The sequence below is a fragment of the Hypomesus nipponensis genome, chromosome 10 (genome assembly GCF_054491055.1).
Source record: "Hypomesus nipponensis isolate SF chromosome 10, ASM5449105v1, whole genome shotgun sequence".
NCBI lineage: Eukaryota > Metazoa > Chordata > Actinopteri > Osmeriformes > Osmeridae > Hypomesus > Hypomesus nipponensis.
This window is the reverse complement of record NC_140370.1, coordinates 13,234,555-13,260,385: the sequence shown is the minus strand read 5'-3', so window position 1 is coordinate 13,260,385 and position 25,831 is coordinate 13,234,555. Positions and strand designations below refer to the sequence as shown.

At 47.5% G+C, this 25,831-nt stretch overlaps 1 protein-coding gene, 1 long non-coding RNA gene and 1 pseudogene across 3 annotated transcripts in view; 1 reads left to right on the top strand and 2 right to left on the bottom strand.

Moving 5' to 3' along the window:
* Positions 1 to 23,631, top strand: part of b4galt2 (UDP-Gal:betaGlcNAc beta 1,4- galactosyltransferase, polypeptide 2) — a 55,865-nt gene extending 32,234 nt beyond the window's left edge. The window contains exons 4-7 of one of the 2 annotated variants that reach the window (XM_084707139.1): positions 7,568 to 7,755; positions 8,472 to 8,594; positions 14,362 to 14,466; positions 23,434 to 23,631. In XM_084707139.1, coding sequence (XP_084563265.1) covers positions 7,568 to 7,755; positions 8,472 to 8,594; positions 14,362 to 14,466; positions 23,434 to 23,584 — 567 coding nt within the window. In that variant the 3' untranslated portion in view covers positions 23,585 to 23,631. Of the gene's footprint in view, positions 1 to 7,567; positions 7,756 to 8,471; positions 8,595 to 14,361; positions 14,467 to 17,649; positions 17,895 to 23,433 lie in introns of those variants that run through there. The other variant, XM_084707140.1, reaches the window with a different exon arrangement.
* LOC146271832 (uncharacterized) lies at positions 16,794 to 18,400 on the bottom strand. The gene is made up of 2 exons (XR_014767122.1): positions 17,824 to 18,400; positions 16,794 to 17,337 (listed from the first exon to the last, which is right to left on the bottom strand). It is a non-coding gene; the product is annotated as an uncharacterized LOC146271832 (long non-coding RNA).
* LOC146271831 (uncharacterized) lies at positions 20,057 to 21,262 on the bottom strand (annotated as a pseudogene).
* Positions 23,632 to 25,831: the final 2,200 nt, after the last annotated feature.

Here is a 25,831-nt window from a genome sequence, read left to right as displayed (position 1 = left end):
CCATTACTACAGCCAATAGGTGAACACTAAAAAATATAAGGGACATTTTTTAATTTACCGCCTCATTCCATTTCCTTTGATTCATTTGAATCAAAAGGCCACCGTATTTGTGGCTGTTGTCTAAACAGTGAGTGGAGAGGAGGAAGGTACTGGCCCAGACTTGGAAGCCTACAGTCGGATGGTGGAGCAGATTTACGGAAAGGCAGTAAAGATAGGAAGACAGCTTTATATACCAGTTCAACTGCTCCGTTTATTACAGTTCATAGCTCTGTTTACTCCTGTTATCAATCCTGGGAGAAGCCCCCGGGCAGTCGGCATACATTCACACGTGTTACATGCCTCGGCTCCAGCTTCTCTTGACACTTGTGAATGGGCGTTATGTTGCCAACTCTGAAATATGGTCCACCATTTATTTAGTATACTGTCAGGTGCAAGGACAGTCACGATAGACCAGAGAGCTAGGAGTGGCCATCCTAGGTCACTCGAAGATGGGGAGGTTAAAGGTCACAGTGGGTTTTCCACAACGCATAAATGAATAGCGTTCTTCTTTCTCACTTCCCCTCTCTCTCTCTCTCTCTCTCTCTCTCTCTCTCTCTCTCTCTCTCTCTCTCTCTCTCTCTTTCTCTCTCTCTCTCTCTCTCTCTGTTTATCTCTCTTTATCTCTCACTTTAATGCATGACCTGCAAATAGGTGCAATCCATAGGTGAGGCTTCTGTGGAGATTTAATTATAGTCTGAGCCTGCTCAGTAAGATTAAATATGAAGGCTCCCTCAAGTAGAATAATTTTCAGAGGATTTTCTCTGATCATTCTGCTGCCAGCACTCTGAGAAAGGTTGGCCAGTGCTCAAGTGATGAGAGTTCATAAATCAAGTGGACAAAATATCTGCCAAGAATCTTCCATACAGGCCAAGGCATCCTCAGGACCCTGTTCAGGCCTTCAATATTTAAAGATGTTTGGAAAGAGAGGGATGGTGCTAGTCAGAAGCTGGTGGTGTGCTGTACATCAGTGGTCTTGCCAGTTCTTTATGAAATAAGAAATAGCCCATGGTTACAGTAGATGTGCCAGAACGACTGATTGGATTTGAGTCCATGGAGGGCACAACCAAGAACCAACTCTGTATCCTCGGGAACGGTACAAAATGCAAGGAATGGGATTCCAGTCATCACACAGGAAGTTCAGTTGTCTTTTAGTTGTTTGGTGTAGTGTTAAAAAGAGGCAAACCGAACCTTCAATCAGAAATGTTCCTGGGAAGCTACTGGGAGTGGTGCTTCTACTCTACTACAACAGGGAGGCTTTATGGATTGTATGTTAATTTGTGGCAGATTAAGGCCACAAGCAAGTATGAAGGGTAATTGAGATGGGGGGGGGGAGGGGCTCGCCATGTCTAACAATCTTCACCACGTTTAAGCTTCTATCTCGGAGAGCACCTGCCTCGTCCTCTTGGTCTTATCATTGAGGAGCCTTTGGAGAACGGCAAATGGGCAGGCCTTTCAGAAAGCTTTAGCCTCTGATAACTGGCAGTTGGATTTAAATGAAAATACTCAACTGAAAATTCCTTAAGTAAGAATAAAAAAAAATAAAAAAACATTATATAACCATGTTAAACTGGGACAGGATAAGGTGCTTGTTCCGGGGAGAAAGTAGAGCAGGGTAGAACTGGGAATGTGGACTGTTCACCAGAGAAAAACCGTGCATCGGAAGTGTTTCCTTCAAGTGAAAAACATGACAACAGAGAGATGTTGCTGCATATTGTCATGTCTTCAAAACAAACCCATCCTCTTCTGACTGAGCGGATTTTCGCTTCAGTGGATACATTTGATTCTCACTTCTCTACTCTCCCGTGGTTTACTATCAACCACTCCACCTCAGGTAATACGAGCTTTGTACTGTAACCCACCTCCTGGTGCAACCTACATTCCAAGTGAGGAAAACCAATGCTGTGTGGTTGACCTGAACCAGAGAGGAGAGGCATACTGTGATCGTCTCTCTGGCTGTGTAGGAAGTATCACGCAGTGGCTGTGCCTCTGTGAATCTCAGATTAGGGAACCCCGCTCTGTTTACGAGGTTGGAGCTTTAATGCACGCACAAACAAACCCATTTTCTCAACTTCTCCCTCAAAACACACACACATACACACACTCCTCCCTAGTGTTGGTGTGAAACGCAGCCTCTGTCTATTTGTTTTCAGAGTCAGGGTGTTGGACACAAGGAACCATTCCACTGAACTCAGTCATGTGGCTGAGACTGCTTCAGAGGGCCAGTGGGCCGACTGACAGGCAGGCGGAGAGACAGACAAGCAGCCAGGCAGCAACCACCGCTGTTAAAGCTGTGACAGTAAGCTGACTGGCCACATTGAAGATCTACGGTCCCCAGTGTCTCACCACTCCCAGCTTTCCTCTCTGAAGTTAACTCAAAAGGATACTTCATGCCGAGGCTGGACTAGGGGCTCAACAATAACATCCTCAGCTCACACGCTCCTACTTCCTGGTGTCTGGGCCACAGCCTGTAATACTCCCTCTGGGACAACTGAGGCAACTTTTTAAAATCGTATTATTATTATTATTTTTTTTACTTGTAGTGAACTTCTCTCCTTCTCATTCACAGTTGTGGACTGCGACCCTGCACAGCCATGAATAAACAGCAGCCTAAAATCCCCTCGTAGATCAAAAGCGCTATCGCTATGTTAGCAACGCTACGCCTCGCTCTTAGAAGAATCCATGATTTATGTAGGCTCGCCCACTAAACGCCTTATCAGGGCTCTGCACCAGGTGATCTCCAGCTGTAGTCTGGGGTGTATTAATCATGGGGATGTCATGAGATCCTACAGGTCCTATGGAAGATGCTAATCGCTGCTACGACGGCAGGTATTTTAATTAGTTTTTGATAGATATTCAAATCCCAACCGCTTTGGTATTGTAGCGAGCTGATAGCTTGAGGCTTGGAAATCCCAAGATGGACTGCTTGACCAGCCTACGATGATTCGGTGAATCATCTCCATTTATATGGTAGATGCGCTGTCTCTTTGCAGGGGATAGCCCCTGTATTGACCGTACTTACAGCAACATGCTCGTTGTCGGTGAGTAGCCTATGTCCTTGTCGGAGAAGCACTGCCTCGTGTGACACTTGTGCCTTGTGCGAGCGAGGCTCTAATTGGAGTGTAATTGGACTGAAAACATGCATTTTGTATGCACCTAAAGCCATACAGTAACACAACATTCCAATCTCATTATCCAGGTCCATGCTTGTGGTGCCTTCCTGTCACCCTTAACATTCACCCACTCTCTCTCTCTCTCTCTCTCTCTCTCTCTCTCTCTCTCTCTCTCTCTCTCTCTCACACACACAAACACACCCTCTCTACCCCATTAGAGGAGGCTTTGGGTTGAGCAGGCTGTGGCAGAAGCAGTGGTGGTGGACAGGGACATAACTCACAGTGACAGGGGAATGGGAGAAGCCTCCGTCATCATTACAGTACAGCCAGCTGCTGCTCCACACTGCTCTTAATAGAAAGTGATTTCCATCAACACCGTGCGTGACTCATCCCGGTGTAGCGGAAGGGGGGGCAAAGGGCTCTCGGGGGTTAGAGGAGTGTGTGTGTGTGTGTGTGTGTGTGTGTGTGTGTGTGTGTGTTGAGGGGGATGGGTGTGTGTGGAGGGAAATGGGGTTGGGGGGTTGGTAGGATGCTGGTGGGTTGAGAAGTACCTACCCCCAGACCACCCTTTGTCTCCCTACAGTATCATATCCCTCAATGTGCTGGCTGTCAGTCTGTTTTACCCGTCTGTCTGTCTGCCCGTGTCACGTCCTGTGTCTTCATGGTTTGGTTTTGTTTGCTGCTCTGTCTGTTTGGCGTGTGGCGTGTCCAAACAGGGTTCAGTCAGCTGGTGCACTGCTCCAGGTGTCTCCCACATCTCTCTCTCCCTCTCTTCTTCTGTCTCACAATTTTTCTCTTTCTGTCACTCGCTCTGTCTCTGTCTCCCTCTCTTTCTCTCTCTCTGTCTCCCTCTCTCATTTTCCGGGTGGCATTTAATACACGACAGCCACGGTTAGTCCATCAGACAGTCTGTCTGTCTACACCACACTACCTGCCTGCCTGTGTGTGTGTGTGTGTGTGTGTGTGTGGGGACTTAGACACAGTGAGTGACACCTGCCATCTACCCACTCTGGGGAAGCTGTGACCTCCACTCACAGGTCGCACCAGCACTAATCGTACTGTGGTTTGTCCCTGTCTTGTCCTACGCAATGCTCACGGCTAGCCTGCCTGCAGGAGCCTATAGCCTCTCTCTTAGTATTTCTAGCGTATGGAATAGCAAGTGTGCTTTCACTATATCTTTTCCCTTTTTTGGAGCTTTGAATGTTGCATAAGACCTTGTATTATTTAATGTGGGGTGCTGCAGGCTAGATGCTACCATTGTTGAACTGTATCTACTTGACCTGTTTGTAGAAAGTGGCACAGTACAGTATATTGTGTGTGTGTGTGTGTGGGGGGGGGGGGGAGTGTGTGCGTGGGGACACGTGTTTGTACTCGTGCGTCAGTGGACTCATAAGACAACAGCTTGCCTGTCTTATGTCTCACTCAATATTTGATCTACTGTTTTGTTTCTGTCCTCTCTATTGATGAAACAAAGAGAGGCTTCTCTGTAGACCTCTCTTAGACAGGCCTGTCTCATTTATTAAACGAGTTAGCTTGGCCTAATGCCAGAACACACACACACCCTCACACACACACACACACACACACACACACACACACGGTAGACAGCTGACGATCTCCTGCCGATGCTTATAACGGAGCTAACATGAACACAGGCTTTGATGAGCTCTTTTACATCCCAAGTAGTAATGAGTAGATGTCTCTCTCTCTCTCTCTCTCTCTCTCTCTCTCTCTCTCTCTCTCTCTCTCTCTCTCTCTCTCTCTCTCTCTCTCTCTCTCTCTCTTTCACTCACTCACGCACACACACACACACACACATTCTTTCCATCTGTGTCTGTCTCTCTCACTCTCTTTCTTATTCTCTCTTTCTCCCTTTCCCTCTCCCTGTCCCTATCTCTTTCTTACACACACACACACACACAGACAGACACACACACACACACCGTATATTGAGTCAGGGAGGTGATGCCCCTCAATCTTGTGCAGCTCTCTCTTGTGGCCTCCCTCATCCTTCCTTGATAGCAGACACAGGTGATAGGGTCTGTCTGCTGGGGACTGATAAAGAGACACACACTACTGATGCACACACACACACGCACCATTGAGACTTGCATACTGCTGACACACACACTCCTACACAACCTACTTCACAGTCACACAACTCTCTCTTATTCACACACACACACACATACACACACACATATACATATATATATATATATATATACATATATATATATATATATATATATATATATATATATATATACATACACACATACATACTGATATGCAGATTGTCTGGGTACAGAGAAGCTTGAGTCTCTTGCTGTGGTCAAGAGGTCACGCAGCAGGTCAACAATACACATATAGATAGGAGAATGTGCTACTTTCACCTTTAGAAAGAGCAACATGCAGAAAATAGTACAAACGATGAGTGATGAACGAACCACCTGTGTGTTGTTCTCCTTGTGCATTAAGTTGTGGAATGTGTACCGTTTAAGGACATGTTTTGGTGGTTACTATATTTGTACGGTCCAGCTCATATATATAACGTCTACCTGAGAGACATGTTTCTCACTAATACTGATGGTGTGATCCGAGCTCAATAGCTAATAAACGAAGTCAACTGTTTTTCATTGTGGTGCGTTCCTTGGCCCATCCTCCGACAGAAAATCATCTAACACATACATACACACACACACACACACACACACACCACCTGACAACACTGAACGCACTCTCTGAATGAGATCTGTCGCCCTGGCAACATTCCAAGGTTGTGTGTGTGTGTGTGTGTGTGTCCGTGTGTGAGTGTGCATGTGTGTGTGTGGCTCAAGGGGAGTCAGTAAGGAGTTCTTATCAGTAAGAGATGATCAGATAGAGAGATGACCAGGTTAATTATCTTTCCCAGCCATGAGGAGAGAGACTGGCACTGCTTGGATTACAGTAAGAAGACACACACACACACACACACAGGTGAGAGGGACAGGCTCACAAAGTGTAACGATCAAGAAAGTGAGTCCTCTACTGTCCTTGGAAGTTTGGAAGTGTTTGCTGGATCGTCAATGGAGGCATGTTTAAAACACATTTTCAAAAGAGCAATTCCCATGAGCTCTCTCCGGTCTGCATGGCGGTGTGGCAGTCGGCTGAGAGAGGTCGCGCTCCACCCATGGCTCCTGGTGTGGACCTTGGGTGCAGCTACAATCAGATGGTGTTATGGCACATTGTGCCCCAGAGCTATGTGCTTATACAATATGTACTGCATCAGCAGTCTGTCATCACAGCTGCTTCAGAGAAGAACTCACAATACAGCTTTACAAATGAAACCAATTGGGCTTTATGAGCTCAGTAGCTCCGGAGCAAAATATATTATATATTTTTTAAGATGTATTACCTTATCTGGCTCAGCTGTCCGATAAAAGCACTTATTGAAGCTTTTAATGTTCTTTTTGTGCAAGCCTTTGAGGATTAAAATGAGCTGTAGGATGACTTGAGAGAAGAGAACAAATGTTATCTTTCTCTCCTGTGAAGAAGCATCTGGAGTCCATTTTAGCTGCTCCTACTGTTTCTACTTTAATGTCATATTTCCTTGAGAAATTCATATTGCTTTCAGATGTTTAGTTGTGTTGCAAATCTCTTTTAAGCCACAGTCTCCAGTATGGACACAGCCTTAAAGCCATTGGCCTAGAATGGAATCATTTGACAGCTCATCATTTGATCAACTAGACAGAATGACCTGAACTATGCCCTCAAAATGCAATGTTCTGTGGTGTAAATCTCGAAGTGACATCAAATCATGATGATAGAACATGTACCTAATTTTAGAGTTTGATTCTTAGGAAGGACAGGTGACTGGTTGATTTGGATTTCATGTTCAATGTCTGTGGAGTCATCATAAGCATTCACCCAAACAAACAAAACCAAATGTTCTCCAAATGTACCTAACGAGAGTTTGTGTTTAGAAAGACGGCGGATTTACGACAATAGATTATGCACCTGTTGGATTATTGGGTGAAAAATGGTGTAATTTGGGATTACGAGGGATTACACTGACATCTCTGCGTCACTCCAGAATACGGAGGCTTCATTTGGAAGATTTCACTACAACACTGTGGATCTCAGTCAGAACAGGAGTGACTGTGTTGCAATGATGCAGTACAGTACAGTATGAGGGCCTGTCTTCTGGCTGCATCCCTTACAGGGGCTGTACACCCCCTCTGTCCCTGCTCGCTTCACCACTCACAAGAGAGCGCAAGACGAGCTAAGTGTTCCACTCCAGCGAGGCCAGGTGTCTGGCATAGCCAGTGCCGTTACGTGACATGACGCGACTCTCGGCGCAGCTTCCACTGCATTACGAGGCGCGTGTTGAAGTATCCCTGACTCCCCGCTCTTCTCCCTCCCATGGTGCATTGCAGCTGGGCGAGGACACGTTTAACCGAGCCAAGCTGCTGAACGTGGGCTACACCGAGGCCCTGAGGGACGGCGAGTACGACTGCTTCATCTTCAGCGACGTGGACCTCGTCCCCATGGACGACCGCAACCTCTACCACTGCTACGACCAGCCGCGCCACTTTGCCATCGCCATGGACAAGTTCGGCTTCAGGTAGGACCAGCAGAGGGACACACACGCACACACCCCTACAGGGACACACACACACACACACACCCCTACAGGGACACACACACACACACCCCTACAGGGACACACACACCCCTACAGGGACACACACACACACACCCCTACAGGGACACACACACACACACATATTGCAGATTGTCTGTCCCCTGTAATGTTTATGTGCAGACTTCTGTTGTGGCAGATGGTCTCATTAGTGATTGTCTGCCCCCCTCTAACTTTGTGAAGTCGGTCTTTGACGTCACATGCGCACACACACACACACACACACATTGACTGGCCTTGGGCGCTTGTCATAATACTCCATCTTATACCACTTTTTAGCTCTTCCCACTTCTTTTCTGTCTCTCTCTCTCTCTCTCTTCCCCTGGGTGGGCTCCCTCTCCCTCTCTGTATATCGACACTCTTGTCTGTAGCAGAGGGCAGAGCTCTACGGCAGGGGAGAGCTGCCAGCCTGACAAGGTGTTGGGTGTGAGATGGTGCCGGGGTGGGAGCCTGTGCCTAGCTCTCAGGGTCCAGCGGATGCCGAGAGCTGGGGATCCATGAAGCAGTGGGTGTGACCGAGACCCTGTTTTCTCTGTCTGTCTCTCCCTCTCTCTTCTCTCGTTCTCCATCTCTCTCTCTCTCATGCTTTCCATTGCTTTCTCACTTTCTTGGTCTCACTCTCTGTCTCTCTCCTCCAGGCTTCCCTACGCAGGTTATTTTGGAGGGGTGTCGGGGCTGAGCAGAAAACAGTTCCTGAAGATTAACGGCTTCCCCAACGAGTACTGGGGCTGGGGAGGAGAGGACGACGACATCTACAACAGGTACACACCTTGGGGTGGATACCACAGGACTACAGTACCCAGCAGCCACCTAAAAACGACACTCACAATCACCAGGAACTACAGTAGAATCGCTAGAAACTACACTCACAATCACAAGACGTAGAGCCCCACACCAGCAAACTGACAATGATCAGGGGATGAGGCAGAAGGCATACCAGCATATTCACCGGAATTAAACCCTCCAAAGTCTGTGACCTTGTATCTGTCTAAAACGTCAGACAGAGCAGAAAGGTATTTGTCGCTCTGCTTGCCTTTCCTTTGTGCCCCCCCCCCCCCCCCCCGACATTCCTGATTCCGAACGCATGTCTGTGTCAAGCAGAGGACAAAGAGCGGCACTTTCTCATTTCTTCAGACGCTTCGTTTTTCTCTTCAGGATGATAAATAGGTCTGGAACACGGCCTATCATCTCCCCCGTTGGTTGAGGTGATCTGTGACTTCCAGCGCTCTATCTGCGCGGCCCCTCTCTCCATCTCAAAGTGATAGCGCCGTAAAGCAATAGAAAAATATCATTTTTGGAATTGCCCCCGCTGCTGGGATAGTGTTTCGCTGTTTATAGAACCATGTCACAGATAGAGGCTGTCAGGGTGTGCTTGTGTGTGTGTGTGTGTGTGTGTGTTTGTGCCTGCATACGCGTATGTATGTGCATGCTGGGACAGTGTGCGACTGTGTACCTGCGTTGTACATCAGAAAGACATGAGAAGAGAAATCACAATGAGACACAACACTTCCTTTTATAGCTTCAGTACAAGAGCAGCAATACGCTGGACCCATTAAAGCGAGCCTGTTTCTGTGCTCCTGCTCCCAACTAAGCTATTTTAGCTTTACTGGCTGTACAGGTAAGGCTGGCCAGCCAGACTGTTATTATAGCAGCCTCACACCAGCCGTCATGTTGCATTCTGTTGTGGGTGAGCGTGACAGACTCAAGCAAGTGCTGTAGCGAGTTAGCAGAAACGCCTGGTAAATACACAATGGTATAAAGAAACGAAAAAAAAAGAGCATGAAGGTTGTGTTTCATAGTGTTCCAGGAGTCCTTTCAAGCCTGGCTTGTTTTTAGAGCCTGTTACGAAGCAATTTGAAATGTCCTTGAAATGCACAGTGGGTGTTGTGGCAAGGCTTGGCCGGCAGCGCTGCAGCTAGCACGCTACGCTGTGCAGGGAGGGGGGGGGGGGGGGGTTGCAGCTGGGTGCAACGAGCTAGCCTGCCCCCCCACCCCCACCCCCTCCATCAGAGTCCTGTCAACTGTAGTGGGAGAAAAATGGAGAAAGTGATAGAGTGATAAAGGGCCGTAAGCCTGGTACCCATTCCACCCCCTTTCTCTTTCTCACACACACTCTCTCTCACACACACACACACACACACACGCGGGCACACACAATCTGTCCCTGCGTCCCTTTCATCTCTCTGCCCTTCCAATCTCTGTCCCTCGCTCTCTCTCCTTTCGCTCACTGCTCCCTCACTGTTGCCTCTGGGGGCGGGATGTTCCCCCGGGTGTGTTGCTACCCCTATATAGCATCCAGCGTGTCAGAGAGAATAGCGGCACCACAACCCCCACCCTCCAGGGGGACACGTTCCAGCTCAGTGCAGAAGCCAGCCATGCCTCCAGGACACCAGGACACCAGGACACCCAGCCAGCCTGGGAGAGCCTCCACCATGGCACATCACTAACGGGCAACACTGTGTGTGTGTGTGTGTGTGTGTGTGTGTGTGTGTGTGTGTGTGTGTGTGTGTCAGAAAGACAGACAGCAAGAGAGTGAGAGAGACACATACAACGAGACCGGAAAAGCATGAGAGTGTGACAGAAAGCAGAGAAGAGTTCTGGGGACTGAGATGAGATGGGCTGAGAAGGAGCCGGAGGGGGCAGAGAGACAGAGAGGCTGGCCAGAGAGAGAGGCTGGCCAGAGAGAGAGGCTGGCCAGAGAGAGAGGCTGGCCAGAGAGAGAGGCTGGCCAGAGAGAGAGGCTGGCCAGAGAGAGAGGCTGGCCAGAGAGAGAGGCTGGCCAGAGAGAGAGGCTGGCCAGAGAGAGAAGATGGCCCATGGCTCATGAGGTCTGCAGTATCCCCACCCCCGCCCCGACATTGGAACATCTCCGAGGAACCGACTTGGATTTGTGTGGCTGGGGATTTGTGAGTGTGATGTGTGTACAGGATTTGGGTGTGTGTACTTTCCAGTTCACCCTCGGCCAGCCTTTACAGACCCCTCCCCCCTCCTACCCATATTCCATCTCATCTGCAGATTTGCAGCCCAGGAGTTGGAAATTTGCTAGAATCCATTCAGTGAAACATTCTGGTGAGTTCATTCACGCATTCAGGTTGTGTTGGACTCCTGGCATTCTGCCCTAACCTTCTGAGGGAATCATCTCAGTCTGGAGAGGAGGACTCACGGTGGTAGTTTACTTTCCCAACGTTGACCAGCCCTGGTATACAAGCATCCATCCTCAGAAACACACCATCTGTGAGTGCAGGACCAGCCATGCAAGGAACGATCATTCACACACAGAAAGAACCTGAGCTGATTCTGAGCTCTGCAACTTGTTAGTTGTAACAGGTTGGGTTGGAAGCAACCGTATGCTGGGATGAATGCATTAGCTCTCCGAGCTAAAGCTTATCCACTAAGCTGGAGCTGGATTTTTGGTTGAAGTCTGCCTGGAGTGTCAACAGTGCTTACGACCAGCACATCGATTCCACTGTGCCAGGCAGATCATTGGGACACCGAGAGGAAGGTATCTGAACTGAACTCTCATTTTGGCTGTGAGTTTCTATACCAACCCTCTCCTCCCCAGGCCCAGTGTGTCTGTCTAGACACTGACTCTGCATTTACATCCAAACTCCCGCTGCTGGGTTTAATAAAGACATGAGGAACAAAGAGAGTGGGTGTGCTTGGGTGCGCGGATATTTGTGTGGGTGGATGTGTGGGTGTGCATGTATGGATGTGTGTCGGTGTGTGTGGGTGTGGGTGTGTGCGTGTGGGTGTGCATGTATGGATGTGTGTCGGTGTGTGTGCGTGTGTGTGTGCGTGTGGGTGTGGGTGTGCATGTATGGATGTGTGTCGGTGTGTGTGGGTGTGTGTGTGCGTGTGGGTGTGCGTGTGGGTGTGCATGTATGGATGTGTGTCGGTGTGTGTGCGTGTGGGTGTGCGTATGTATGGATGTGTGTGTGTGTGTGTGTGGATGAGCATGTGGGTGTCAGGAGCTGTGTTGGGTCAGTCTCGATGGGCTGTAAGTAATTACAGGAAGGCGGGAGAGAGAAAAGAAGAGGTGGAGGAGGAGAGGGAGTGGGCAGTGAGATGTACACCGTCAGCACCACCAGCACAGCACATGATGCAGCTTAATCCAGCAGGATGCCAGCAAAGCACTGCTTTCTCTATCTCTCACTTTCTGTCTTTCTTTCTCCCCAACTTTCTCTCTCTCTCTTTCCCCTCTCGCTCTCTTTCACCTCTCCTTCCCTCTCTCTCTCTCGGTTTATCTTTCTCTCCCTCCCTCTTACTCTTAGCTACCTTTCCCTCCTCTCATTCCCGTGCTGGCAGAGGGAAATGAGGCGGCTTCACAGATCCTTGTTCCCCTCGACTCCCACAGACTAATGCAATTAGCTCGGTTGGCAGAGAGAGACAGAGAGAGACAGAGAGAGACAGAGAGAGACAGAGAGTGACAGAGAGTGACAGAGAGTGACAGAGAGTGACAGAGAGAGAGATCGGGTGAGAAGGAAGAAGAGAGAGAGAGAGAGAGAGAGAGAGAGAGAGAGAGAGAGAGAGAGAGAGAGAGGGTGAGAAGGAAGAAGAGAGAGAGAGACGGTAGAAGAGAGAGAGAGTGATAGACTCCTGATTAATCCAATTAGGAGCCCTGGAGATTCAGCAGTCGCCCGGCCAGTAGGCAGATGGATGACGGGAGGTGCCCTCCATGGAGAGACAGACGGGGGGTGACACAGTAGGCTGCTCCCACGGTCCTCACTCCTGCCCTCCCTGCTGGGTTACACTCACCTCAACACACTTTTTTCAGTGCTCCTGCTCCTCCATTGGATATGTGATGAATTTGTATTAGAATATAGATTTGTCCAAAATAGATATTGGCGTAAAATCTAAAGACAGGGTCAGTACTGAAAGATCGGTTTAGCAAATGTTTACATGGTTGCTGTTTTTATTTGTCCTTCGAGCGGAACAGCAGTGAAAATAACCCCAACGAACACAAAACAAAATAGGTTATTGTTGTCTTTCTTTCTCAGATCCTGAATGGATAGTATTTTTCACTTCCAAGGACGATTCAAATCAAGGACGGGACATTCCTTTCTTGTATTCTGTATAGAGAAGGAGCCTTATCTGCTGGAGCTGAATCAATGGATGAAAACTAAGTCTCTGTGGTTTGGTTTTGTTCTGCCAAGGTCACACACAAACCTTTTCTATTCTAGTTTTTTACATTTATCACAGCTTTCTTTCAGATATGTAGTTTGATAGTTCTTGTCTTCCGTCAGGCTTCCTGAGATGTTAATAGTCTGTAGTACTGCTAGCTGTCTCTTCAGATCACAGAGGGCATCTGGGTCAAGGGAACGCAATGAGATGTGGATTTACAAATCTGTCCTGTATTAAACTGGAAGGCTTCTTTTCTGTGGGGTTATACGAGGTGAGAAACACACAGAAAACTGTGTCTAAGCCCACATGCATTTGCATTAAACACACACACACAGACACGGTTTACCTCTCATAAACACTAGTTCACACAAACACACATAATTATGTCTATCCCTAGTAAGCCTGCTACTCGCTGAAAAAAGTAGGCGGTCTCGAACGACAGCTGCAGCGCCATTGGCGAAGGCAGCGTCGTGACACTCCCACGACCAATCGCAGGGGTCCCCGCCCACGCCCAGGGGATCAGGGAACTGAAGGGGTTATCAAACAGCTGCAAGAGGGCATCACACACACCAGGCATGGCTCTCCCAGACACTTCCACCAGGCATGGCTCTCCCAGACACTTCCACCAGGCGCGGCTCTCAGGATACCTCAGAGCACCTTCGGACACGGTGACATTGCCTTTCTGTCAAGTGCGGCTCAACGCGTGCTTGCTTCCCTTCCATGTTTGTTTTCGTGTTTTTCCCGTGTGCGCTGGTCGTGCCCCTGGGGGCCTGTTTGCGGGAGTTGGGTTCTGAAGGCAGGAGTGTGTGTTGAGCCCAGCCCAATCTTGAGTAGACGGTCATGTCAAGCTTGGCTGCTCCGATAAGAGAAGAATAACAGAGAATCCACCAGAGCTGCTCATCCCATCTCAGGAGCTGAGAGACACACTCTGAAAGCCCACAATGCAACCTCCACACACACACACGCGAGCCCACGCATTTATGAAAAAGGTACACACACACACACACACTAACCAATTGACTGGGGAAATGAACATCTTTGATGTTTCATCCCCTCTGCAGACAGAGGGCTTAGCGTGTCCCCACACGCTGAGTGGGAGCTTACTACAGATGGTTCCAGACTCATTTCCAGGTGTCTGCTATAGCGTCCTGTCCCACAGACCTGTTTTATCCAGCTGGTGGTTGGATTGACACCGATCCTTTCCTAGGCTGTTGTTGAGAGGCTAGTGGATTCACTTAATTGGATTGGAACTAATGCAAATGGCTACCACCAGCAATGCTTACATGCCCTATAAAACACTGTTCTAGGTTTGCTTACCTGGTTGTATATTCACCATCAGTGGTATAGGTTCAAGGTGCAAGGCTACCCCGTTCCTCAGTGTTCTAAGGCGCTCGTTCTCTTTTACAGGATCACCCTGAACGGGATGAAGGTGGCCAGGCCAGACGTTCGAATTGGACGCTACCGGATGATCAAGCACGAGAGAGACAAGCACAACGAACCCAACCCACAGAGGTACGGTACCTTCTCACCGGTTACCAATAGCATGGCGGAACCAATCGCGGGTCATTAACAGGAAAGGTTTTAGCCTGTTAGCTCAGGCACTGGAGTCTGTGTGTGATGGTATAGTGGTCTAGCCAGATCATTGTGTTTGTCTAGCTGGCCTGACTTCAGCTGCACCGGCTTCAGCCTCTCAGACTCACGAGGCTCCCTCCTTATGATAAACTGTTTGCTATGGATTTCCATGGTTCATTCGAAGCAGCGAGTAATCTTTAACACACGGGTAGTCCACCAATCACGCTCTGTGAAAGAGGGCCAATCGATGGCTAGCATGGAGCTCCAACTACTGTACACGCAGACAGAGCGACTCACAAAGGGTGTGAGGGGGTTTGCGAGAGCGGGATTCTGAGTGTGTGCTTGTCAGTGCCTTTGTGTGGCCGTAGAATGTGATGGTAACCAAGGACACAGAGAAGCTGGGGCCACGTTCTGTAATCACCCAGATCGGCTGAAGGAGTGTTCCGCGAGAGAGATGCTTATTGATCACAGCCCAGTTTGGGGCTCTCATGAACAAGATGGCAGTGGAGAGCGAGGTACTGTAGCGGGAGGTAGTCTAGGGCGCCAACGGTTCCCTCCACAAATCCGATACGTCCTACAGAACGTGCGCTACGAGGACTTCTGGAGTGCACAGCACTCAGAAGTACACTCAGGGATTTTACGAGTACATCGGATCCCTGGGAAAGAGCACACTTTGCAGGGCCGCAGGGAGTACTCAGGCCGCGTTCTCAGATCTATACTCGGGGTGTGCCGTGGTTGCTGAGGAAAACTCACGAGTGCCCTCACAGCACGCTTAGTGTGCTAAGTGCTGGAGACAATCCCAAGGCTGCGCGCGGCTCGTTCGCTTGGTTAGACTCAGCGTAAACTCATTTGGCGTCGGCAGCGAGGGAACATCAGGGATCGTCCAGGAGAGGGCGTGTCAGAACAGCCGTGTGTTTGACTCAACCAGTAAAACTGATACAGATGCTAATCCACTTAGCATGCACACATCCCCAACAGCATCTTCCATCAGCAATATCATAAGAGATCCCACAGGAACAAGACATGTCTATTAGTTAGTCGAATACTTCGACTAGTCAATATCCACATGTGCAGTTGTAGATATGACTGCAGGTGAGTGCTGAACGATACACATGGACATTTAGTGTGCTAAGACATAGGTCTTCCTCCTTGCTGTATTTTGTGAAAGCCCTGTCTATCAAACTCCAGCTGGAGCAAACCAAACACGACTGTATTACGCCGACTGACGACACTTTAGAATATTACAATATTCAATATAACAGCATTTCTGGGAAGTGGCGGAGAGACATCTTTAATATGTGTTAAGGTTGGATTGTTCTCATAACCTCATGAACAGTTTTGAATTAATGCATGAAGATTGTTCTGGTGCTTCTGATCCTCACTTATTTCATCCTGAGGTCACATAAACACACAACGTCAATATGGAAATAAGGCTTGAGGTACAATAACATGATGTTAACAGTATAGATCAGGCAAACATCTAACAGTAGCATTCAATATTTGTATTTATTTTATATATACTTAAATAACATGCTATGTTATGTTTATAAGTAAAATATATATTAAGTCATACAGAATCAATTATTATTATTATACAATTAAATAATAAACAATGAAACAATCGCACATAGCCTGTCTTTTATGTTTACTTTTGTATACAAAATACATTTTCATTAAAAATCAAATATCTCATGTACAATTATACTTTAAATAATTAATACAATTACCAACATTTCCTATGTTCATATAAGTTGGATTATTAAGTGAGATCTAGAGTTCAGGATCTCAAGTGTTCCCCGAACAAAAGTGTATCTTTAAGCTTCCTGACCGACTGAAGTTCTTCCCACACTGGTCACATTGGTACAGCTTCTCTCCTGAGTGAAGACGCTGGTGTGTCTTTAAGTGTCCTGACTGACTGAAGCTCTTCCCACACTGGTCACAGAGATGATGTCTGGCCTTTTCCGTGTCTATGCTTCCCTGGGTGGGGACCGGGGGGAGGGAGGAAGTGGTGCTGGGGCGTGGTCGAGGAGGACAGAATCTCTGGCCTGATCCCTTCATTCCTCAGCAGAGAGACATACAGGTCGTGGTGGCACCTCTTGATGTGCTTGTGGAGGTAGATCTGGGCAGTGAAGGAGAGAGGACACTGGGAGCAGGAGAACACACGGTCTGTGAAGACTATCCTTGGTCCTGGAAGAGAGAGAGTGTGGAAGGCTGGTTTTAGGACTTCCCAGGTTGCTTCGTAAGAATAAGGCTCAGGAGAGGTTGGGTTCAGTTCAAAATGCAAAGGCTCTTTATTGCATCAAACAAGGAAAAACATGCGCGACACCGTCTCAGCCAAGGTTGTCTAACTAAAACATGATTCCAGCCGATATTTATACAGAGAGTTACACGTCATACAGATATATTTTTGGTTACACATTGGCAATCAGTCTTGGTTAATCCCAGAAAACAGATGGGAAGAATGTTTGTTTGGCCTCGTTAATGAGTCCCAAGGGTCAGTTTACTCCGGATGGGCAGTTTCTATGTCAAAGACCTGACTCTGTACCGTACAAAACTCCAAGAACTCTTGTTGTGACAAAGCATTTCATTGAGCACTAAAGTTGGCTTATCACAGAAAATGTTTACGAGAATGTGTTGCACAGGAAAATGATTCAGCTAGTTCCTCGTGCACGTGGACGTCGGGTACAGCCTGGTGTCATACCAGAGGCTGCTTACAGAGGCTCTTGTCCTGATCTGACCTCCGCATGGCCTGTGTCCTGAGCTAACCCCAACATAGTGTGTATGTTGAAAATACAGGTTTTCCGAGACCACCTGAAGAGCAAATGAATAAATGTAATACAATTAAATACAAACTGCATAGTTTTAAAATGACACACTTTGGTAAGGGAAGGGATTAACAGGTTGCAATCCTGGTCTGTGGGTTTAATAGGGGTTAGAGGTAGTAATGGAAGAGAGACGAATGAACTATTGACATTAAATTAACTTCACTCAAAATCAATGGTCTTGTATTTCAGTCCTCTACTATACGAATGCAGTTAAGGTCAATAATATTGTAGGTTAAGAACATCTGCAGTCAGTGATATGTGTGGCTCAATGTTACAAGTCCCTCTAATCTTCCTGTAGAGAGAGGGAAATGGAGAAGAGAAGGGAGGAGAGAAATGAGGGAGAGAGAAGCGGAGGGAGAAGAGGAGAGAGGAAACGTAGGAGGAAAAACGACGAGGAGACATAAGAAGAGAAGATATATGTCAGCAGAAGAGAGAGGAGAGGAGAAAAGGAGAGGACACTAAGAGGAGGTACCTCTGGTGGAGCTCTTGTTGTCCCAGCCAGAGGTAGTCAAATGAGATGCCCAGTTTCTGGCGTACTCCTCTCCGTACCAGACCTGGCTCGTTTGTGATTGAATTGTAACTCCTCTCATTCGGACATTGAACCCTGGCATGTGTGTGTTACTTCTGTTATCTCTCTAAACAGTGTATGCCAGTTTGCCCTCGGTCCCACAAGGCCTCCCTAGTTGTCCTAGTCGTTCAAAGTCTGGTCTCCGTGAGCAATATGTCACTATCTTATGTTAGCGCATGTCCTAAATGTCAGCATGACCCATTCTGGGTCAGTCACTGGAAGAGCTGTCTTCTTAGGCTAATTGTCTCTTACTCAAATATGTAATGTTCTTATTGTGCCGTCTGATTGACGCTATATGTAAGGGATAATGCCCGAGGTGTACAATATCACCTGATAATGGACGATGCGGAGGCGTGGATGCTTCCGCAGAGTCCATCCCTAACCCTCTCCCTAATCCTAACCCATTTTCTTTTTCTATGGCTCTGAAGTAAACTACGCCTGTGCGAGACCACCTTCACTGGTGCAAAACTCCAACGGCGGGATATCAGCGCATGCATGAGACTTAAGAACCCTGGATACACTGCACACGAACATGCTCAACGCAGACATGTAAATCCTCCTATCCGAATAGATTTTTTTTAAGACTTCTTACATGCCAGCTCCATTGCTGGGCCATGCATTGGTCGTAAGTTCAGTATGCTGTTAAATTCCCAGCCTGTATGGAAGGAAGCGTGTGTGTGTGTGTGTGTGTGTGATGTCAGCAGCTCTCGAGGTGAGGGGGGTGACACCTATTGAGATCCATACACACAGAGAGGCTGGGGCCGACTGAACAACATAACCTCATTATAGCCTTATGAAAAGGTATCATCATTGTGTCTGACCAGGCTGGAAGACCTGTCTGCATCTGGGAGAGATAGGAGATCCATACACCCAGGCCCTGTGTGAACACTGGGAACTTCCATCCTTCCTCCCAAACGTCCTTGGGAAAGGACTGATCTGGTGTGACTGAATTGGCAACAGCCAGCTAGAGAAACACATGCATTCAACAATCCATTATACTGTATAAACTGTAATGGAGTAGATGAACTCATGAAATGGATGAAGCCAAAACCAAACCACCCCTGCCTTTCTCTTTTCATCTCTCTCTCCCTCTCTCTCTCTTGCTCTCTCTCCCACTCTCTCTCTCCCTCTCTCTCCTGCTCTATCTCCAGTTATCTTTCTCTCTCTCTTGCTCTCTCTCCCGCTCTCTCTCTCCCGCTCTGTCTCTCCTGCTCTCTCTCTCCTGCTATCTCTGTCCCGCTCTCTCTCCCTCTCTCTCTCTCGCTTTCTCTCTCCCTCTCTCTCCTGCTCTCTCTCCCTTTCTCTCCTGCTCTCTCTCCCTCTCTCTCCTGCTCTCTCCCTCTCTCTCCCGCTCTCCCTCTCTCCCTCTCCTGCTCTCCATCTCCTGCTTTCTCTCTCTCCCTCTCTCTCCTGCTCTCTCTCCTGCTCTCTCTCTCCCGCTCTCACTCTCTCCTGCTCTCTCCCTCTCTCTTCCGCTCTCTCCTTCTTTCTCCTGCTCTCTCTCTCTCCCTCTCTTTTTCTGTGCTCCTGCTACCTTGACAGACAGGTACAGTGTTTATTTAGGGAGCGTTGCATTATTCATAAATGTCCTGAGAAGGGAGGAGAATGGGAGACCCTATCAGCCAGGCAGAGCACCCTTCTTCTGTGTGGAGGATTCAGGTTCCTCCCATTAGAATTCTCTGAGGATGTCCTCCTGGAGTGATTCACGCACTGAACACCCAAAGTACCTTCAGAGATAGAAAATTGAGAAAGTTGCGTAAACTCCTGACCTCCTGAAGGCCTAGTGGATGCTCTTCCTGTATATACTTCACTCTGCAGACAGGGGACATCTCAGGGTGAGCTTGTGTTGACGATGTTTGTCACTAGGAGTTATGAGTTCCACAGACGACTATATAGATGTGACTGGCTCCAACTCTGAAGCTGTAGCGATGAACAGACAGATGATCTTACTTTCATCGCACTTTGATTTGCTTTCATAAAGTGTTGATGCGCTGGTGGCCACTGTTACTGATGTGTAGACCTGCTGAAACAGACTCAAAATAACATTCTGTCATCTTTTCATCCACAAAATGCGCATAAAAACAAGTACACAAGATGTTATCAGGAAGATTAACAAATGGGAATGGCTCAAATCCTGTCTCATTATCATAGTTTTATTATTATAATTACACTTTAATCAGAGTCCAGTCATTTCAAAGTGATTTCATGATTTCATATCAACAACTGTCCTTGTTAGCCAACTCAGAGAGTCCATTTGCCCAGGGCTTTAGCCTTGAGGTCAAAGCTCTCTTTCAGTCTCTCAATCTGTAATCTGTCTGCAAAGAATGGCTTAAAATATGTGTTCATAACTGATGAATAGTAAAAGTTTAACACAGCCAGATGAGCAATATATCGTATCTGGTTGCCTTTATACTCAGGCTTTGATTCACACTGTCTAAAAGCCTCTCTAGTTTCTTCAGATTTTTCCATCTCTTCTAGAAAAACTTTTTCTGCAACTTCGGGACTACAATTGAAAGAAAATAGCAAATTCTTAAGTGTCAGTTCAGGATATTTGGGGTATTCATCATAAGTTGGATCTATAGATTGGATAAAGTCATTAGCGTTGTTAGTTATATTGAATACGAGGAGAGAGCCTAATAGATATTGTTCAATCAAGAATGATAGAACAAAGTTGGCAGCCCTGACATCTCTTATCACACCCTGCGTCCTCTGTTTCTCACTCTCTCTCTGTAAGATGTGTAGCTTCTTAAAAGCACTCTCTGTCTCCTCCCTCATCCTGGCTGGGTTGTTGGCGATGTGAGGGACCAGCCTTGGGTAGTCGCTGATCAGCAAGACCTGCGGTGGGTAGCTGCCTCCTTCCTCCTCGACGAACCAGCCCTGGAGGGGGCCCGTCTCTGGCTCAAACTGGCCCCTCACCCGCCTGGCCAGGCTGCTGAAGAGCACGGCCAGGGAGAGGGCCACCACCCCCATCCCTCCCATGTTGACAATCCCCTGGGGGCCAACGGTGGTGCGCAGGGCCTGGGTGAAGGAGTCCAACTGCGGGGGGTCAGGGAGCCCTGGACGACAGCGTAGTGGTCACTCAGGTGCTGGGAGGAGTTGATGCTCAGACTGTTGAGGAACATTGGGTGCGGGTTGTAGTCTGGGAAGGGACAGATGTCCCTAGCAACGGAGGTGCTGGGATGCATTGTCTGCACAGGGCCGATTATTAACGCCTTTAATAAATGCCATGAACGTGTTTCCCATGGTGAGGTCTCAGATGAAGAAAAGATCCCTGGAGGCAGAGAAGAAGAAGAGTGACAGTTTATCCGTTTGTTTCTGAGAAACAGCTGCTCTTTCTGTCAGTGAGAGGATTTGGGTTATGAAGATGACCAACCAGTCAATGTCAATAACCACACAATGCAAACATGCCGTCGTTAATGAGTTGCCAGTAGTTCCTGGAATCAAATGGATGGTAGTCTGGTCAACAAGGTCAATAACTGGTCTTTGACCAGATTTCTGAGGTGAAAAGTCTGGCAAGTGCTGTTGTGCAACTCTGCTGTGTTGTCGTACAGTAGAGTAGCACAACATGTCTATTCGTAAAATATTATTGGTCACTTAATTAAACATAGTATTGCAATGGGAAATCATTTGTGATTACATTTATTCCTTCCGTGTTTGAATAGAGTTGAACTGAGATGAAGTAACCGCGATCACAACAACTGTTTAAGCAGAAAGTTAGCTTCTTCTGGGAAATACAAACATAAAACATTGGTTGGCTTGCACTTGCGACAGTGGATAATCTCGTCATTGATAGGTGAAAGTGAAAGAGGATTATCGCAACAAATACGTTACACTTAGCCTAGTAACTCTGGTGATTGAAGTTTTAATGTTCAGATTTTCTGAAGCCATTTCCTGACCAATCCCTAGAAATGGCTGTGGTTTTGGTTTGTTTTCTGTTTGTCTGCATTGCTGGCATTTCCTCACTAATGTAACCATAAGTGTCATGTTTGGGGTGTTTTGCATTTGGCCTGTTCTCATAACTTCAAACACTATATCGGCCAACCAACATGCTTTCAAGCTGCCTGCCTGCCTTTCTATCCTTCTCTGCCTGTCTGTCTGAAAGAGGGAGGGAGAGAGAGAACAGCATAAATGATAAATAACCCTGGATAGGAGTGTTTGTCCTCTAGTTGTGGACGAATGCTGACCTCATCTGTGGGACTGTGCCTGTCCCCCCAGTTGTGTTTGGCTAACCAGAGGTATGAGGCAGATCCCCTCTCTGGAAACCCTCTCTCATCTGTGCCTGAATCCGCACGCTCCTCACCTCTCCCCCACTCTTAGCATATTAGCACGCCCTGGCTCACCGTACTGCCTCATGCGTAGGAAATAGGGGTTAGGAGGCTCTGGTTTCTCCACAGAGTGGCTAGCGACCTTATTTCTGCATTTGTAAATCATCTCCTCACTGCTGGATTGCCTCAGGGAGTCAATAACGCAAACAGATCAGAGTTTGAAGTCCATGTTATGCTGGAAAGTAGACGTTTTACTGAATCTGCAGTTCATCCATGCCCGTGTATAACTAGGTCTGGGACTGGGACTAGATTCAATTGGTTTAGGGAAGAAGACAACAATAAAAACAATAAGTACTTTCCAGATTTCCAAGATCATAAATAGGATTTCCTATATGAATCTCCCTGGGTGAAGAATGTTGGCTGGTGTCCCACGTCATATGTATCCTGAGTTCCCTCTCTGGGTCACAGTGATTAAGTATATAGTACTGCAGCACATTCTGACCACAGAGGCACTAATCCTCTCCTCCTGGTAGATTTATAGATAAATCTCTTTAACCCTCGCTTCTCTCTCTCTCTCCATCTCTCTCTCTCCTTATCTCTATCTCTACCCCCTCCTCTATCCATCTCTCTGCCACCCTCTGTTCCCCCTCTTTTTCCCTCTCTGTCCGTCTCACTCTCTGTGCGTTCCGTCTCTCTGTCTTGAACTGTTCTTTCGACCTAGCTCTAAACACATCTCTTATTCATATGTATTAAATGCTTCATTGCTCTTTTTCGCTGTCTGTCTCTCTCTGTCACACGAGATGACTTGGCTAGCCTAGCCTTACATGGGAGAGTGCTGTTCAGGTTAGGGCCAGGCACACAGAGACTCCTCCACCCCTCCGCTGCCCTCTGGAGATTGGATGTGCATCACAGACCTCCTTCTCCTCTCTGTGTGCTGTCTGGTTTCCTGCTTCAGAGCTAAGAACGGGTCATATTTGAATGTAAAAGGCAGAGGCAGCATAGTGCCGCCGTGAGACAATGGGAGAGTCCTTGGAAGATGGTGTTTGTTGCTCCGCTGTGACTTTCACCGGGCTCAGATCGCCACCTGCAGGGCGACACAGAGGTAGCAAGTGCTAACGGTGATTTAGAAATGTAATATGCAATCTCTCTCTCCCTCCCTCGCTTTCTCTCCCTCTCTTTCTCCTCCCTCTCTTTCTCCCCCCCTCTCTCTCTCTCTCTCTCTCTCTCTCTCTCTCCCTTTCTCTCCCAGGTTCAACAAGATCCAGAACACCAAAAACACGATGAGGCGGGACGGCATCAGCTCGCTGTCGTACCACCTGGTCCAGGTGAAGAAGTACCCCCTGTACACCAACATCTCAGTGGAGATTGGAAAGCCCCCACCTCGACCCTTCAGGGGATAGGAGCGGAGGAGAGGACGGACGGAGGGAGGGAGGGAGGGATGAGGGAGAGAGGCGCGAGTGGACACGGACGTGATGACACAGATGCGCACAGAGCCCCCCCCTCTCTCTATTTCACTCACTTTCCCTCTCTTTCTTTATGTCTCTCGCTCTGTATCTTTCTCTATGGATCCAAAGGAGAGGGCGATCTGTGGAACACCCAGACCTACACTTGCCGTCCTTCCCCCAACCCCAGGTTTTGTAACTCAGTGCCCAGCAGTAGAGGGTAACACCTCCTTCTATGGTGCACTGCCCACAAAACGTCCAAGCTGTAAATGCTAGCCTCGATCTTGCAACCTCAACCAATGGCAGGCCTTAAAACTGTGACCAGAAACAGGCCTTGAGACTGGTATTCTAACCAAAGGCAGGCCTAGATCTGGGGAACCCAGTTCCTGGGAGTAGGGTGGAGACGGGGGTTAGCTCAGGAATAGGTAAGAAAGATATATCAAAGCAGATTCACTCAGACTCGACTCTGGAAATGCACACGGGTGCATACACACAGCTACACACAGCAGTAAAGACGACCAGGTGTAGTAGGCTGGGAAATGGTCCTACCGTACACACACAAACACAGTGCATATTCAGGAGTTAAATCAGATGACTTACATGTTGGTGAATCACAAACAAGGAAGGTGTGACTTTGGATCCTATGAAACTGGGTGATTTTCAAGACTTCTATATGAATCTCTGTCAATCGGATCAAATATCTTGAATTGAATGTTTTTCTCTACTATCCCTGATCTCCTTGGTGACTAACAGTCCTAGAATGAAGAGAGACAATGTGTACTGGTATCTCTAGTGGTCTTTTTTGGTGACTTTTTTGTGTAGCAAAGGATTCGTGACTATCTGAGGAAGGGAGAGATGTAGTCCTGGATATAGTGTCCAGTGTTGGTGCAGGACAGGACAAGATCATTCCAGAAACTATAGACTATAGACCTGGAAAGGGGAAGCGAGGTGAACGTAGCATATGGGCTGGGTCTACAAGCAACTGGACCAGGATATCCGCTGATTCCGGAGCTAACGTTCTGGAGTCCAGAGGCGAACAAATCAGTAATTTCTGGACCTGATGGTGGTTTTAAAGAAGGATCTAATAAAAGTTCATTTTTGCTCACAAAGGAAAAAAGAAGCGGTGAACTCTGTAGAGTGTGGACTCTGTTCTGATCTGAACCAACTGTAGAAGGAAGCGTGTGAGCTCAGCTGGATGACAATGGCGCCCTATTTCTCAAATAATCCATGATCATTTTCCTCCAACGATACTCAAATCTTTTGTTCAATGCTCTTGTCTTTTCTTTACCATCTACATCGTTCACAAGACAATGATCGGGCATTGATGATCCATGGGGAAAGTTGTGATGTCCGTCCTCAAGGGCAAATAGATTAAACATCTGCATAAGGCAGAGCCCAACATACATGAGCATTGCCCTGTGACTGACCAGGTGATGGGCTAGTTGTCTTGGGTGTATTAACCTGGTCTAATCAAGAAATAAACAGCTGGACCCAAACCTCTGAACCCGCTAGTCAAGATACATAGATTTTGCATTTGTTTTGAATGTAACACAAATATTGTAATTACAAATTTTATTGGCTTGACAATTTGGGTAAAAGGCATCTTTTTGGTCACAGACTTTTGGACCCTACTGTGTGTAATGCATCTCACAACTTCCCCTACTGGCCTGCAAAAGCCTTTTAATGTCTTAATTAAGCTTCTCACATCTCTCCTTTTTCATTTGTTTTCTACTGCCTAAACACCAAACTGATGCCTTCAGAATTTGTATTGAGAGGCAAAATAGGAATGCTGCATTCTGGGAATAGAAGTTTTTTGTATTGTAGTGTGAAGTGACGTTGGTGATCTCTCTTTTGTACTATCAGACAGCATCTCTTGACCAGGCTTAAGCACGGTGAGGCTGTAGAGAAAGCCCCTCTCATTAACTCTCAGCCTTCTCTCCCTGAAGGGTCTTTCCCCTTTTCTCAACAACCCCCATCTCTGCCTTTCTCTTTAACCCCTGCCATCCCTCTCTCTCCTTCTCACCATCGTGTGCCCAGTGTGAATACCAGTTTTTATTTCCTTATGGACGCTCCCCCTCTCTCAACATGTTTTCCATTTTCAATTATCTTTACCTCTATGTCTCTCTTTTTCTCTCTTTCTCTCTCTCTCTCTCTCTTTCTCTCTTTTTCTCTCTTTTTCTCTCTTTCTCTCTCTTTCTCTCTTTC